This window comes from Schizophyllum commune (genome assembly GCF_000143185.2).
Source record: "Schizophyllum commune H4-8 unplaced genomic scaffold SCHCOscaffold_12, whole genome shotgun sequence".
NCBI lineage: Eukaryota > Fungi > Basidiomycota > Agaricomycetes > Agaricales > Schizophyllaceae > Schizophyllum > Schizophyllum commune.
Genome location: NW_026089549.1, coordinates 924007 through 938741, shown reverse-complemented (window position 1 = coordinate 938741; position 14735 = coordinate 924007). Strand labels below are relative to the sequence as shown.

The window sequence follows — 14735 nt, the reverse complement described above, 5'->3', positions numbered from 1 at the left end:
TCTCCCCCCACCCCACCACCTGCTGCAATCCGGCGTGTCGTTGCGGCTCGCCGGCCCCCTCCCCCTCCCCCTCCCCTACTCTGATGCGTACCCGCCCACTCCTGCTCGCGTGGGCTATACGACGTGTGCCGCACTGGCGAGATTTTTGCCGGCGCTTTTTGCGCTTTTTGCGTCGTTTTCTGCGCACCCCTACACCTTTTCGTTACATTGTACATATTTACTACGCTCTATATTCATTTGCTTTCTTTTTCGAACGACGCGACGCGACGCGCATAGCGGCGGCGGCGACCCACGCGCACGCGCGAGCGTGCGCATGACGCCCCCCGACGCGCTGACTAAGCAGCCGCGACGCGCGCGAGGGCGGCGCATCAGCCGCCGCAGTGCGCGTGGCAACGGCGGCGGCGGCGGAGCGCGCGCGTCGCGCGACGCGTGCTGCGGGAAACCCCGAGCGGCGACGTCGGGGGGTCACCTTCCGCATAAGGCGGCAGCCGGGGGCTCGCCGGCGACGTGCCGGGGGCCTGTGGCTGTGAGGACGGACCTGTCGCGAGATTTGCAAAAGACCTTTGGACAAATGCCAAGGTCTTTTGCAAAAGAGCTACTTCCACAGCTGTGCACATTTCTTATCTCTCAACGCCAAGTTGCACTACCATGACATCGTTGCAAACGACGGCGGTCGTCTTCTTGGGGATCCTACGCAGAACGCGACAGTCCTTATAGACTTCAGCGTGCTCCCGGCCCGACACACCATCCGCTATCATGCCGGACATGGGGGGGGCAGCACGAGCCTAACCTTGAGGGCATCTGTCAGGAAGGGATTCAAGAACGGGACGGGTCTTGTCATAGTCAGTCGCGAACGCGTCTGACGGTGCGCCGGTATACATATCATGGAAGCGTGACAATTTGACTTGCTCACGACAATACAAGAGTCTGTGTCAGAGTTGAGCAGGGCCCGTACGCGGCTCGTACAACCCGCTGATCTCAAATATCGAAGCGGGGGTATCGAAGTCACGCAGAGCAGCGCCTGCAAGATGGACTGAAGGGAGGCTGCAGATACCCAAGATCAGAGGGAGCTTCACACGCCGTTGTTCCTGTTTAGGGACCTCGCCCGCGAATAACTCCTTTCCTTTTCGTGCGCGATACGCATGAGGCGTGCCTGCATAAGCGAGGACGAAGTGCAACCCCACCATACCCTATGTGTGTGGGTGATACAAGCCCTGAGAGTTGCGACTCCCCAAGCAGCATCAACAATAGCTTACACTTAGAAAACAAGTTGCGCTTTACAGTCAGCTCGCCTCTAAAGCAAGCGGAAAGTTCAGGCGGATTCAGACATTCAGCAGAGGTGAATCTTACGCACGACGGTAATGTGCGTAAGAGTCAGTGAGCGTGCTCAGAATCGTTCATCTGCACGATGTACTGTAGGCGAAGCTCTGGGATGATAGGCTTTAGCTCCTTGGTAGGCACGTGCCTGGGAAATCACCTGAGCCGCCAGTTTTCTCAGATCCAATCGATCTGTTTGCCCAAGCTACACGGCCTGTCTTCCTACCGCTTCGTCGCATGGTAAGCTAGAGCGCCGAACTCTTGAGTGAGGATACTCAGCGAGTCCTGCCGCCACAGTGCATATATACACAATGTGTGGCCTTCTCTCGATCTTGCGAGGGTAAGACGATTGAATAACTTCCACAGGCAAGAAGGTTACATCACTCCGCACGAACAAGAGATGCATGCAAATCCGAGCAATAATTCGACGACATCTGTTTCAGACGACCTGAGTCGCCTGATGCAAGTTGTCCAGGCATCCTTGGCCAAGTTGGACGGCTTGGTCGATGCCCGTTCTCCCGCACTCCTGCAGGCAGCGGAAGAATCTCTCTCACACCTACGCTCACGAGTATCTCGGCTTGCAGAGAATATGGCATCCCTCGAGGCCGATCTTCACGAGACAGTCAATGCCATGCTATCACACATTGCTGCAGCCGAGGATCGACTGCGAACCTATAACCATCGCGTTGTTGCCGGTGTGCTCCAAAGCACGGATAAAGGTACGAATGCCTCAAGTCTGTCTGGTTCTAATTGCCGAACTATCTGACTCGTCCTCTTATGTCGGTCTAGGCATAACACATCTTTCTGGGACGCGCTACCCAGAGCTCTGGCGCCTACCGTATTGGCACGCAAGCAGTCTACAGACATCGCAGGTACTGTTCATTTTGTTTGATCTCACGGACTCATGCGTACTAACCTTGCTTTTATACATGGTCGATCAGCCCCAACCACCGCCCATGCTGGAACTCATCTTTGACCTTCAAAAATGAAGGGCGACTATGATTGGCGACGAAATTTGGGACAATTGCTGGTAGGATGGACCGAAATTGCGAGGGGTTGTAGGTCAATGATGGGCGTTCCAGTACCGCACCCTGAGCCACGTTCCATGATCGGCCCTCTACCATACATCACCAGTGAGAATCGTCCTGTTTACATATCGTCTTCCAGTCATGCACGCAATCCTTGTCTGCGTGAATCTCGGTTGGTCGAAATGCGACGTTGCACAGGAGCATGTCGAAGGCTGGATCAACAGCCGTCGAAGGCTCATGATGCTTTTAAGCTCGGGCGAGTATGACATAAGCTCGCTCATCCATGGGAGGCGACCTCCTCTTCGTGCACGAAACTCCGCCTTTGAAATGCAGATGTCAGGGCAGGGAGCTCGTACCTTGTGTCTCCACGAAGGCAGTAGGCAAGATTTCGAGGTGGTGAAGGCATTCCTTCGGCAGCGGAGGCGGAAATCTATCTCTATCTTTGGCTAGTCGCTCCACCACGGCTTCATGAGCCCCGTTCTTCAAGCCTTCGAAAATTTATAGGCCGCGCCAGGAAGCTTACATATCTCGCTTACTGCCAGTAGATTGGGATCATGATCCACCTTTTATCCCACCGTAGACATTGAAATCGATCAAGGGAAGTAATTTACCGCCTGAACTAAAGTATAATGAACCGTGTGCGTGGAGGGACGAAAGTCACAAGTCGAACAATGACTGTGACGGCAGTCACATGATATCCGCATGGCATTGCGTTTACCAAAAAAGGCAGATTTCGGCTCGTAGGACGCCGTGCCGGTGATGGCTGGCTGCCAGCTCAGCCGACGATGAGGAGCGTAGGCTGATCTCTTCTGCTAACGTCCGGATGTCTACGCCGTCTCGCATGCAAGGGAAGACGCCGCCGACGACGACGCGCACCACCGACGACGCTGTACTCGCGGGGTCAGCTGAATAAGGACGCTCAGCGATCGCGCGACGTAGCTAGCCGCGCTCCCCCTTCTCCCCTCGCTGTCCGGTTCGCAGGAGGATCCACCGGGCAAGCGTCTTCTCAGGGACTCTGGTGAGTGTCACGGCCCCTTCTCTGATAACGACTGATGGGCTGAGAGGAGGCGGGTCTTGCAGCGAGCGCGCCCAGCGTGGCCGGCTGGCCGTCGTCGATGGCTGCCGTTGCGCGACAGACGGCATCGCGGATATCGGTAAGGGATGGAGGGGGAGAAGGCCGGGAAGGGGGAGGAGAGGGAGGAGGAATGAGGGCCTTGGTGCGTTGTCGACTGGGTGCGCAGTGCGCGAGGCTGACGGTCCTGATTCTCAGTAGCCTGATCAGCGGCGGTCGTCGGCTCGGCGAGATTGCAGGACCTCTTCTCATTGGTGTGCTTCGGGGTAGAAGGCATCCGCTGCTGTATGCCATATGCCTGGAGCATTTCTCTCCGCCATTGCCCATCACTCCGCGGGTGTCGGTGGCCGTGACTGAGCCTGCGATGGTGGTCACATATCGGTACCGTGTACGACCGGCGCAGCCCGCGCATCGAGACACGCACCGCCACCGCCATCGTCGAGCTTTCGAATCACTGGTTCACGTATCGAGATCTCCGAACGATTTACCTGTCGACGCCTTCCTTGTACTCAGTGGAGCTCGCCCTGTTTTGGCGCCGTAGGCTGCGTGCGCAACATCTGCCAGATGCGTTTAGCGCCGCAGATCGCCCTGTACAATGAGCGCCGCGAGCGCAAGGACGCGGAGGAGGGCGCGTTATCCATGAAAATTGTGATTCGTGACCAGGCTAGCTCCGGGCTGACGCGCGACCAGGGAGTCGTGTATGCAAGGGCGAAGGGCTCACATTCGAGGCTTACATTCCAATCAAATAACAATATTGCTTTGTCTACCTCTGAAGCTCTTTGGACGATTTTGCCATGGTTCTCCGTGTGCGTCAGGAAATCACCAGCATGGGCGGTGAGGGCTGATTTCAACCCAAGGACGCAGAATATCTGCCACATTCTGACGTCGTCATTCAAGAAACCCAGCACTCTCGTATTGCAGCGGCGCTGAGCCTGCCCCGCCGCGTGATACAGAAACTGCACGGTCTCATGCGTTGATTGCTGGGCTCGTACCACGTTCTCGCTTCCTGCTACATGGTGCTTGCCACTTTGTCCAAGCACGATAGACTTCGTTTGTCATTTCCTCCGGCATGTTAAACTCAGTTTCGCTTACCATCATCTCACCGTTTCTTTAGGCAAGGTCATTCGTCCTCGTCGCTCTCACGGTGCATCCGTCAACCACCATATGCGGATCAATGCTTTATGAGACTGCATTGATTATTATCGCCTTACACATACATTGTATCTGGCTGATGTGGGAAAAGATAGTGCAAAGCATGAAAAAGGAATGTGCCGCCATAAGGTCCTAAGGGCAGTGTGGGGCTACAGCTGTGAGTGAGTGAGAGTTGGGCATGTGGCAGTGTAGGTTACTTCTGCACACGGCGTTCTTCGCAGCATGCGTTTACGAAGGGCGGGATGGTAAGGTGGAGGGGTAGGATATCGAGGAGGCCGCCACGGGTCTGTAGGGGCGTATACAGAGCGGAGGGAACTTGATGTAACGAGGAAGGATGTAAGAACTGGAGGTAGTTCATTTAAACTCTCAAGGCTGGTGTTAGTCTGGAGAGCGGCCTGGGCTTTGCCTATGCTCGGCTCGTGTTCGTCATGTGCACGGCTCGTGTACGGCCCGTGCACGGCCCGTGCACGTTCTGTCACGGGCCGTTTTGTTTCGTGATGGAAATAGATTATCTATTTTCTCTGAAATACAACATTAATAATCGACCTTTTTCCCACAAGAATAAAATATGTACGCTGAGTCTTACTTCGCAAGGGATACATGTCCTATCGCTGTCGCTATGTACGGACATATAAACTACATCTTCTTCCTCGAATACGTATTATAAACGTGAGAGAATGAGATTCGTACGTATGCAGTGATAAAGGATATTTTCACCTGGGAATTCAATACCTACCTGTGCTTATACGCCCAGACTTATTCTCACTGTGATAAGTGGGGCTGCCCGTGGTGTAGGCTTGGGCGCCGGTCCAGCCTGAGATTATAAGGAGCTTGGGAGGACAAGGATTGCGAGAGGATAACTGCAGTAATGAATCCCGATGATCTTCGAAGGGCAAAATCGTGGTGATTGTTGATGCGCAAGGGACATTCGGCCAAGGCCGTGAGCGCCTCAGGCTAAGCATGGGAACGAGATCGGTAAATCCCGAGGAAATTCCCACAGTTGTCCAACTGAGGCTCCATTTGTGGCACTCGCTAGTTTATCGATATTATCCATCTCCGAACCGTCATTGACCACCGTCATGTCGGCCGCTGTCCCGATCCCAGATGGCTTTGAGACGCGGTGCGGCGTATGCGCCGCTCCGACTAGCATGCGCTGCTCTCGCTGTGGTTCAGCTTATTATTGCAGTAAGGATCACAGTGCGATGGTCAGTCGACGCGACTGCATAGAGTTGTCTCTCTTATCCGAGAAATATGACTCACCTATACGCGTCAAAGGATTGGAAGTATCACAAGAAGCAGTGCAATTCAAATGAAGCCAACCCGTTGGCGGCGGCGCCCTTCCTATGGCCAACGAAGGATACCCTTCAGGCCATCCTCCTTCCCGCGGACGAAGACGAGCCCCGGATGGTAGACGTGCAGTACGAATGGGGCACGGACAGCGGTATCACTGGCTTCCCTATACACGTCCAGAACCTCAAGCGCAAAGTCCCTGGCCTTTTCCACGATCGCGCGCTCGTATACGAGGAGCATGTCGGGACCTTCGGGATACACGGTCGCGCATTGAAGGATGAAGAGCACCTGGTCATCATGTATAACGATTTGGGCTCCATGCATACGGACCATCCCAACCGCTGTGTGCAGCATCTCACGAAGGGTACGAGTGGTCCTTAGCGTAAGTCGTGAACACGGCGAGCTGAACGGGGGTCCTGTAGGCAAGGCGCCGCACGAATGGACGGACACTCTTCTTGTGCTCCGCCAGCGGCCGCGCGATAGGCTTTTGCGGTACCAGAGCGCGAATTTAGATGAGGATATCGAGATTCTTAGACAATACTTTTTGGAATATGACGTCGGTGTAAGTGACTGATAGTTCGCAGTCGACCAGATGTTGACGAGTGTATCGCAGGGCGGAGGAGGGAGGGTTCTTACCTTCTGAAGTGATTGAATACACGGCCGAACTCGATGACAGGGTTTGACGATAGACGAAGTTGCACAGTGACCAGCTTGCATGACACGCTCAGAAAGTGTACAATCAGTGTTTCTTCGGACAGGCGATTCCCAACCGCCAGCTGAACAAGGTTCTTGAGGAAGCGATTGATAATAGATATCATACACGCCGTTCTAAAGCGTTTCTATACTTCAGTATGTCGGATGATGTACGCCTTCAGCCGCTCCAAACAGCGGGGCCCGGCTGGCTGTAGTTGGCAGGGATAGCTGGTGGAAAGGCTCATCAAGGACGTCTCTCGGCAGGAAATCAATACGGCCACTCACGACTGTAGATGTTGAGCTTGATGCCCGGCTCATTACCGTCGTACACGCCCGGGATGGAGACAAGCGGACCCGGTGTGCCGTTGCCGCCGCCGGTGACCTTGACCTGGGCGCAGCTGAGGTAGAACTGGGCTCCACCCTTGTTCGCTGCGTTGTGGAGAGCGATGTGCTCAGCGCGAACGAGATACTCGCCACTCGGTAGGGCCTTGGGAATGTCGAAGGTGATCTCCGTTATGTCTGTGAGCCATAAGCGTCAGCGCTTGATTCATCCTCAATAGACCGCAAAAAATCACTCACTCGTCCCCGGAAACTCAATCGTGCTCCCCCCGTCCGTCACCGCCGGGATCTCATACACCTTAAACCACTTCTCGCCCGAGCCGTCATACGACGCCGCGTCCCCGTCCGCGTCCGCCATGTACACATTGACAACGCCCTGGTGGTACATGGGCCCGTTCGCCTTGATGCTGACGGAGGAGCCGGCGGCGACCTCGGCGGTCTCGGCCGTCGCCTGCGTCTCGGTGGTGTAGCAAGTGAAGTCGGGGGAGGTGACGTCGGTGACCTGGAGCGTAAGTCAGTGAGGGTTCGAAGGGAGAGATCATGAAGGACGAAAGTCGCATACTGGCTGCTGCGAATAATAGTTGTTCGTGCGGCGGATGTTCACCCACTCGCCGGAGGGCTCACCATTGACGACGAGGACGGGGAGGGTGTCTGTGATGTAGATGATGAGCGCCAGCCATCACGAGACCACGTCCAATTCGCTCACAGTGCGCTAACGCCGTGGTAGCCAAAGGGGCAGCAGCGAGAAGGGTAGGGACCCGCATTGTGAGAATCGGTGGTGAGGTCGAGTGGTGAGGTACGTATAGAGTGTATCTGTAGAGAGCCTTTATATGCCTCGAATAGACGACGTCGGCGAGGAGAAGTTGAGAGACATAACGGCCGGAGAGCGAGTGAATGTAGGTGATGCCGAAGGAACATCGAGAATTCCCCTGCGAGGCCAGGAGCGCAAGTAGAGTGATTGCGTTTGTCCGGATCGCAAAGGAGCATCGACGTGAGGCATTTTTGATCTCAGCCAAGGGAAAGGCCTTTTCGAGTACCTCGCACGCCAGAGTCCACACCAAGTCGGTTCTTCCGACGATAGTCCTCAGAAGTTTTGAGACCATAGCGCCATCGCGAGGAGAGTTGGCGCATTATGCGATCGGGCACCTCGGGGAAGAGCATGAAGTGGTTGGCGTCATTGCATGAGGCGTGAGGGAGGACCTACGAGGGCCCTAGGATACTTGGTCGAGAGCCAGTGCTCGGAGATATACAACCTGTACGCAAGGTGGAATCGAAATGTCGAGCGTATCGCAGTTGCTTGGCAGTGATAGATTTTCGACATAGATTCCAGGGAGGCAGAAAGTTGTCGAATCCCGATTGAATGCAATCGCTAACCATGATGTCGAAGAGCCGTATACGTTTGCTGAGCATTCGACAGGTCTCATCAAGAGTATCCTATACCTTGCCTTGTGGAGATTCGAGGGATATTGCTTGGGTACATGACGGGCACCGCGAAACATCGGAAACGCCAGAAACGGAGCCGTATCTGTGGGACGGCATTTGCCGAACGATGTTCGTCCGCCCCATGTGCGTCGCATCCGCATCCTAAGATCAACTTTAAGGTAACAGTCTACAGCTACTTGTAATCTGGAGCTCGCGTATACTCCCTCTCAGCTTTTGAAGGGTCTTGATGTCGACGTGGCTGGCTACTTCAACCTGATCACGTGCAGCTGTCTCGGCTGCGGCCCGGCAAGTTGCGCAGGCTCTAGCGCTTGTTGCCTGCAACAATCGTCGAGCGTCCGACAATGGCGAGCAATGGAGTTCCCTCCCCGCCACCCCTTTCCCCCGGCTCAGCCTCAAGAAACTCGATGGACCGCCTCGGCTCGCCATCGCTCGAGGCGAACGGGCTGTCCGGACAGACACCAGTCGACGTAAATGGGCACGGCGCCGATGAGACGACGGTGGAGGGACTGCAACAGGAGCTCCAGCGCACCCGGGAGGAGAAGGAGGCGCTCGCGGGGCAGTACCGCAACCTGCTCGCGAAGCTGCAGACAATGCGCACGACCCTGGGGAACAAGCTGCAGAAGGATGCGGTGCGTGGCGCCCCCGTGCGCGGCGAGGCGAACGTGCTGACGAGACAGACAGGAAGAGCTCGACCGGCGCGAGCAGCAGATCCAGCAGCTCTCGGCGCAGAGCGAGGAGTTCGCGGCGACGATCGAGGCGCTCAAGGAGGAGGTCATGACGTCCAATGAGGAGGCGGCGCGGTTATCGAATGAGCTATCCGACCTGCGCACGCGCGCGCTGCAGGAGAACGCCCAGGAGAGCATGATGCGGGAGCGGGAGCTTCGGGAGACGCAGATGGAGCTCGAGCGCTGTCGAATGGAGCGGGACGAGTGGGAGCGCGTCGCATTGCAAGAGCGTGTAGCGGCTGATGAGGCTGAGAGCGTCAAGCGAGAGATCGAGCGGGAACGCGAGCTTTCCGAGCGATTGCAAGCAGAGCTTGCATTGGAGAAGGAGAATGAGGCCAACTTGCAGAGCGTGTTGCAGGACTTCCAAGCAGGTGCGTATTGTATGCTCTGAGATCCGTACTTCTCTAATACTATGTCACAGCGAAGGACCACGAGCTCAAGCAAGCTGTAAAGGACTACGAAACGCAGCTCCTTCAAGTAACCCAATCGCTTGCAGAGTACAAGCATCGAGCTCTGACTGCTGAGGTACGCGTGCCACTATCACATTAGTACCATCCATTAAAACCATCCCGTATAGCTGAAACTCGAAGAGAACGCGTCAAATACCTCCCGCACCGAAGAGCTCGAGAAGGAGGTCAAAGAGAAGACCATTCTCATCAACAAGCTTCGACACGAAGGTTTGTCGTCTCCTGACCAGATAAGACAACTCCTGACCGCGACATTCCAGCTGTCATAATGAACGAGCACCTCACCGAGTCTTTGCGGCGACTACGTGCATCCTCCATGTCAACATCACAAAACGTTGACCGGCGACTTGTTACGAATGTCTTGCTGTCCTTCATTACGACGCCACGCGAGGACTCGAAGCGGTTTGAGATGCTTGGGTTGCTGGCGACGATCTTGGGATGGAGCGATGCAGAACGCGTGAAGGCAGGACTGCAGCGGTCCAATAGTGGCACTGCGTCCGCGCTGGGAAGCTTCTGGGGGCGCAAGAGCCAGAGCCAGCAGAACGACCGTGTCGAGCAGACGGATGAGACCGAGGTAGCCTCTTACCCCAACACGCATCATTACTTGCTTACCACCTCATTCAGTCTTTCTCCCGCCTATGGGTCGAATTTCTCCTCACCGAGACGTCCTCCGGTACCGATGAGCGCCCAAAACCTGGCCAATTTCTCTCTGGCTCCCGCCTCCCCCACACCCCCTCGCGCACCTCCTTCCAGACCCGCCGCCCCGGCGAGGGTTACGCCCCCTCGGAGGGCACCCCCAGCCCGACGCGGAGCACTTTTGGGATCCCTACCTCGAATACGTTTTCGAGCCCGATACGGCTCGGTTCACGTTCGTTGTCCTCCTCCGCGATGGCGTCGTCGCCGAACCTCTCTCTAGGATCATTCGGCAACGGTCACGGGGGCTCGCCGCCTCCGCCTGTGCCGCCACTGCCGCCATCGGTGAAGGGCAAGGAGCGAGCGACAGAGGAGTAGGGGATGCGCTGGATCTCGGACTGTATGTGTACATATTTAACGCCAACTGGACTTTGCATGTTCACGGACTTCATTCTTGTGGCGACAACATTGACGGAGAGGACAACAACCCGCGAACACGCCGACAAGCGCCGTAAGTATGCGACCGAGCAACTGAAGTCAAGTGTGACTCCGCAGGCAGACTCATACGTCCACTCGTGGCCGACTAGACGCCGCTACCGGTCTTCAAGGACTCATAAGCGTCGGAACTGAAGCCATAGCTCGTATGCGGTCTTCCCGTATTCTCATTGTTCAGTCATTAGATGGAGACCACCTGATAGCGGGTCGCCACGTGGATAGACAATAACCCTCTGATTCACACCTCCGAAACCGGCGTTTGCCTCGGTATGCACGCACGTCTTCCCCTCAACTTTTGCGCATTCCCAGCGCTGTGGATGACAAGGGAGACATGGAAGGTGTCTCTAGGTCGCCGGGGGCGGCGGACGTTCTTATCCATGTGGTCGGCCGGGTTGCTGAGGTACACCCCGGGTCGACTTATTGTCTCGGAGACATCCATCACAACGCAGCCGTGGCGGTCCCGCTGATTACTATTGTCGCGCTATTGTTCTTCGGGCATAAAACACAATAGGTCCGGATTATGGGTGACGGCGCCGCGGGGTACATAAGGTGCGCATACGGACTGCGTTTCTCACCGCCCTCCGCCTCCCGCCCTCTCCCCCTTACGCCTACAACCTCGTCCCCCTCACCAATCCTCTTCACAAACGCCAATCATGTCTGCCGACGAAGATGTTCTCTACGGTCTCTATGATGATGATATCAGTATCATCAAGGAGTGGACGAAGGCGACCGCCGTCACGCATACCTTCTTTGGTGGGTGTTGTGCTACTCGCTGAGATAGCCTGCGTGCTAACAAGTTTCCCCTTCAGGCATCCACGCCACCTTGTACTTTATCGCGGCGTACCTCCTCATCAACCAGGGCATCCGCAACAACAAGTCGCGGCTCTTCCTCTTCATCTGCAGCACCATCATGTTCTTGACGTCGATCGCGTACATGTGTGTCTACAACGAATACGTGCAGCTCAACTGGGAGCTGCTGCTCATCACCCCGCCGGACATCGAGATCAAGCAGCGCAACCTGCAGATTGTGACGAACTGCTTGCTCCGTTTGAACGTTAGTTTTTCCTCCTGTTTGTGGAGTTCCAGGTTCTCATTGCCTTGTAGTTCATGCTCAGCGACGCTATCGTCGTCTGGCGCGCCTGGGCCTTGTTCAAGGACGAGGCGCGCGTTCAATGGGGTCTCATTAGCTGCCTTGCTGTCTCATACGGTCAGTATCTTCGTCACGTCTCCCAGCCGCACGCACTTACGCTCTCACAGTGGGCACCATCATCGACATCGTGCTCCTCGTTCTGGTCTATATGCTCGTGCTCGAGGACGTCCCGGAGTACAGTCTGATCATGACGATTCCCCTTCTCTTGACCAACGTGATCGCTACGGCGGCCATCGGCTACAAGACCTGGGGCTACAAGAAGATGGTCGGCGACCTCCTCCGGCAGGCGAAGCGCATGACGGCCACTGAGCTCACCATGCTGCTCCTTGTCGAGTCGGGCGCCATCTACTGCATCATCTGGGTAAGTTCTTCCCAGCAGTCGATCGTTCCCCCTTAATAACGACTGACTCCAGGCCCTCACCCTCGCCTCCGCTCTCGGCGTCATGCCCGACACCGTCACGAGCCTGCTGCTCGAGGTGCTCTGCATCATCGCCGGCCTCTACCCGACGCTCGTCGTCATTATCGTCGCACTTCAGAAGTCCGTCATCGACAGCGTCGCCTACAGCAGCGGTGGCAGCGACGTCCTCCCCACCTCCGCGCCGGCCTCGCTCCCCTCAAAGTCCGTACCCGCGTACATTCCGTACCAGCAGACGATGCAGATCTCGACCACGGGCGCGAACTCGTTCACGGGTGCCAACTCGTACGCGGACAACAAGCTGGAGAAGGCGGAGTCAACGTCGTCGACCGGCCGCCGGTCGCCCCAGGACTTCAGCTTCGCATGAAGGACTGGGGGATTGATGCCAACTGTCGAATGATGTCCTGTTTTCATGCCTTGAACTTTCTATGATCACTCTATGGTTGCCGCGTATAGAGTCCGGCGCTTACTTATGCACCACTCGCGGCTGTAGGGTCGGGGGATGGACCTTTCGTTTGTAAAACCGTGCTGCGCACGATCTTCTTCCTTTTTTGTACACTCCCTCTTGTAGCATTATCACGAACGTCTTCCGAACGCAATGCAATTTACGAACTTTGAAATGGGATAACTTAGCGAGAGGGAAAGCTAGACTGAAGCTGGAGGCGAAAAGACGAATCAGACAAAGATGTGCGCCGTACATGCACCTGACGAGGTCACGGTGAGCAACGGCGCGTCGTAGTACACAGGATAGGAAGCAGATGAAAAATGTAAGTAGAGGATTATACTGCCCTCGAACCCCCTTCAGAAAGGCTGCTCCGCCAGAGGCTCCAGCTTGATTACTAGCTCCTCCTTGGTCCTCAGCTCCGCCGCAAAGTACGCCTTCGCCCCATTCACCCCTCCGTCCTTCACCACCTGCCACAGCTTCTCATAGTACACGCCATTATCGTCCCACCGAAGGTGGCACACCAGATCCCGCTTCTTCGTGTAGACCATCATCGGCCCGCGTTCGCGGTAAATTCCCGGGTGTCCGCCGCCGGGCATGATGTGGTAGGGCAGCTGCACTTTGACGACAAGGTTTTTAGCAGAGCCGGCGAGGGTGTCCTTGGGGACGTGGCGCATGCGATGGTGGGCGGCGGGGGTGGGGGCTTGGGGGACCTGAAGTACAGAGCGCACAAGATCGGCTGTGGGTTGGAGGCCGATAGGGCCTGACTTGACATAGAAGGGCTTCACTACGACGCAGTTGTCGGCGGTAAATGGCCTGCAGGATTTCTTGTGCGATGGCCAGTGCGTCCCTGCCATTGCGTATTAGCGAAAGCTGCAGCGGCAAGCAACACCTAAGCTTACGCTGGCAGTCCGCATTACAGTACCTCGCCGTCCGACACTTGCCGCACATCTTCAGCACCTCCGAGTCCTTCGCCACCGTCCCACAGGCATCGCATCGCTTCGTATTCTCCATCGGCCTTGTCTCCCCGCTCCTCTTCCTCAGCCACTTCTGCACGCACGCCACGACCTGCGGGCCGCACTTGATCATAAAGTTCCTCGGCGTCAGCCCGTCCGCGTCCGCAATGTCTACGTCCGCTCCGTGCTCCATCAGCAGGTCGACCGACGGGATGATATTGCTCTGAAAGCACAGCAGCAGCGCGACCTCGCCGTAGCGGTTGCGCGTGTTCACGTCCGCGCCGCCGCCTTCGATGAGGAGGCGCGCAAGGTCGGGGCGCGCGGTGTGGTTCATGGTGACGTGCTGGAGCGCGGTGTAGCCGGCGATGTCGGGCTTGTCGACTGGTGCGCCTATGGAGAGGAGGTAGCTCAGAGTAGCCGCGTGTCTATACGAGCCACTACTGGAAGCACCCTCCAAACGCTGACCGCCAGATACAGTCAAGGTGATGTACCCGAACTGGTACGGCGTCTCCGTGCCTTCGATGTCAGGTGCATTGCCGGATTCGACGGCCTGGGATTGTGGGTGAGATCATGGTGTGCACATTTGTGGCACACCGCTCACCCGCCTCACATACTCCACCTCCCCCATATAGCAGTACAGCCCAAACGTGGTCAACTTGCGCGAATCAAAGTAGGCAGAGTCTACCTTCGTGTCAGTATTCGCTCATGTCCTGACGGCGCAACTTACTATCCACATAAAGTTCCCGGAGCGTCTGCCCTCCCTTCGCAATGGACAGGTACCCTGGCTTCTGAAGGATATTCTGCATCTGCGCTGTCACCTTCAGTCCACCAGACCCGTCTCCCCTGTACGACGGTATGTCTTGCGTGTAGATGATACGCGGACATCTACAGGGCTTGCCCGCGGGACATTCTGAGCACTGCATCTCCATCTCGTCCACTCCTTTGACGCAGGGTCAGCCTGCAGATACCTCAACGCTACAGAAAACTCACCACGACGGCAGAAGCCAAGTCCCTTCCACCTCCGTGTCACGATTCTGAGCCGCGACCCTTGTTTACTCACCTGTCTCGCATCCTTTGCTTCCGATTGTCACATCCCCTTTCGGCAATCTTTGTTCTTA

At 56.3% G+C, this 14735-nt stretch overlaps 5 protein-coding genes across 5 annotated transcripts; 3 read left to right on the top strand and 2 right to left on the bottom strand.

The window, feature by feature from the left end:
- Positions 1-5648: 5648 nt before the first annotated feature.
- SCHCODRAFT_01161563 (uncharacterized protein) lies at positions 5649-6659 on the top strand (the record flags this gene model as incomplete). The annotated part of the gene is made up of 4 exons (XM_003027788.2): positions 5649-5774; positions 5845-6223; positions 6282-6421; positions 6473-6659. The coding sequence occupies 4 exons, from the start codon at positions 5649-5651 to the stop codon at positions 6500-6502; spliced, it is 675 nt and encodes a 224-aa protein (XP_003027834.1). The 3' UTR covers positions 6503-6659.
- A 71-nt stretch (positions 6660-6730) lies between these two features.
- On the bottom strand, positions 6731-7655 carry SCHCODRAFT_02672314 (glycoside hydrolase family 61 protein; the record flags this gene model as incomplete). Its single annotated transcript, XM_003027521.1, has 5 exons — positions 6731-6780; positions 6838-7071; positions 7132-7393; positions 7454-7542; positions 7598-7655. The coding sequence occupies 5 exons, from the start codon at positions 7653-7655 to the stop codon at positions 6731-6733; spliced, it is 693 nt and encodes a 230-aa protein (XP_003027567.1).
- A 1014-nt stretch (positions 7656-8669) lies between these two features.
- Positions 8670-10623, top strand: SCHCODRAFT_02640913 (uncharacterized protein). Its single transcript, XM_003027787.2, has 6 exons — positions 8670-8963; positions 9016-9430; positions 9481-9584; positions 9637-9736; positions 9787-10100; positions 10151-10623. The coding sequence occupies exons 1-6, from the start codon at positions 8676-8678 to the stop codon at positions 10535-10537; spliced, it is 1608 nt and encodes a 535-aa protein (XP_003027833.1). The 5' UTR covers positions 8670-8675; the 3' UTR covers positions 10538-10623.
- A 684-nt stretch (positions 10624-11307) lies between these two features.
- Positions 11308-12586, top strand: SCHCODRAFT_02602793 (uncharacterized protein; the record flags this gene model as incomplete). Its single annotated transcript, XM_003027786.2, has 5 exons — positions 11308-11407; positions 11464-11708; positions 11759-11861; positions 11912-12165; positions 12218-12586. The coding sequence occupies 5 exons, from the start codon at positions 11308-11310 to the stop codon at positions 12584-12586; spliced, it is 1071 nt and encodes a 356-aa protein (XP_003027832.1).
- Positions 12587-13020: 434 nt separating this feature from the next.
- SCHCODRAFT_01105128 (ankyrin) lies at positions 13021-14423 on the bottom strand (the record flags this gene model as incomplete). The annotated part of the gene is made up of 4 exons (XM_003027520.2): positions 13021-13511; positions 13564-14167; positions 14219-14298; positions 14345-14423. 4 exons carry the CDS (start codon positions 14421-14423, stop codon positions 13021-13023), a joined length of 1254 nt encoding a protein of 417 aa, XP_003027566.1.
- Between the last annotated feature and the right edge of the window lie 312 nt (positions 14424-14735).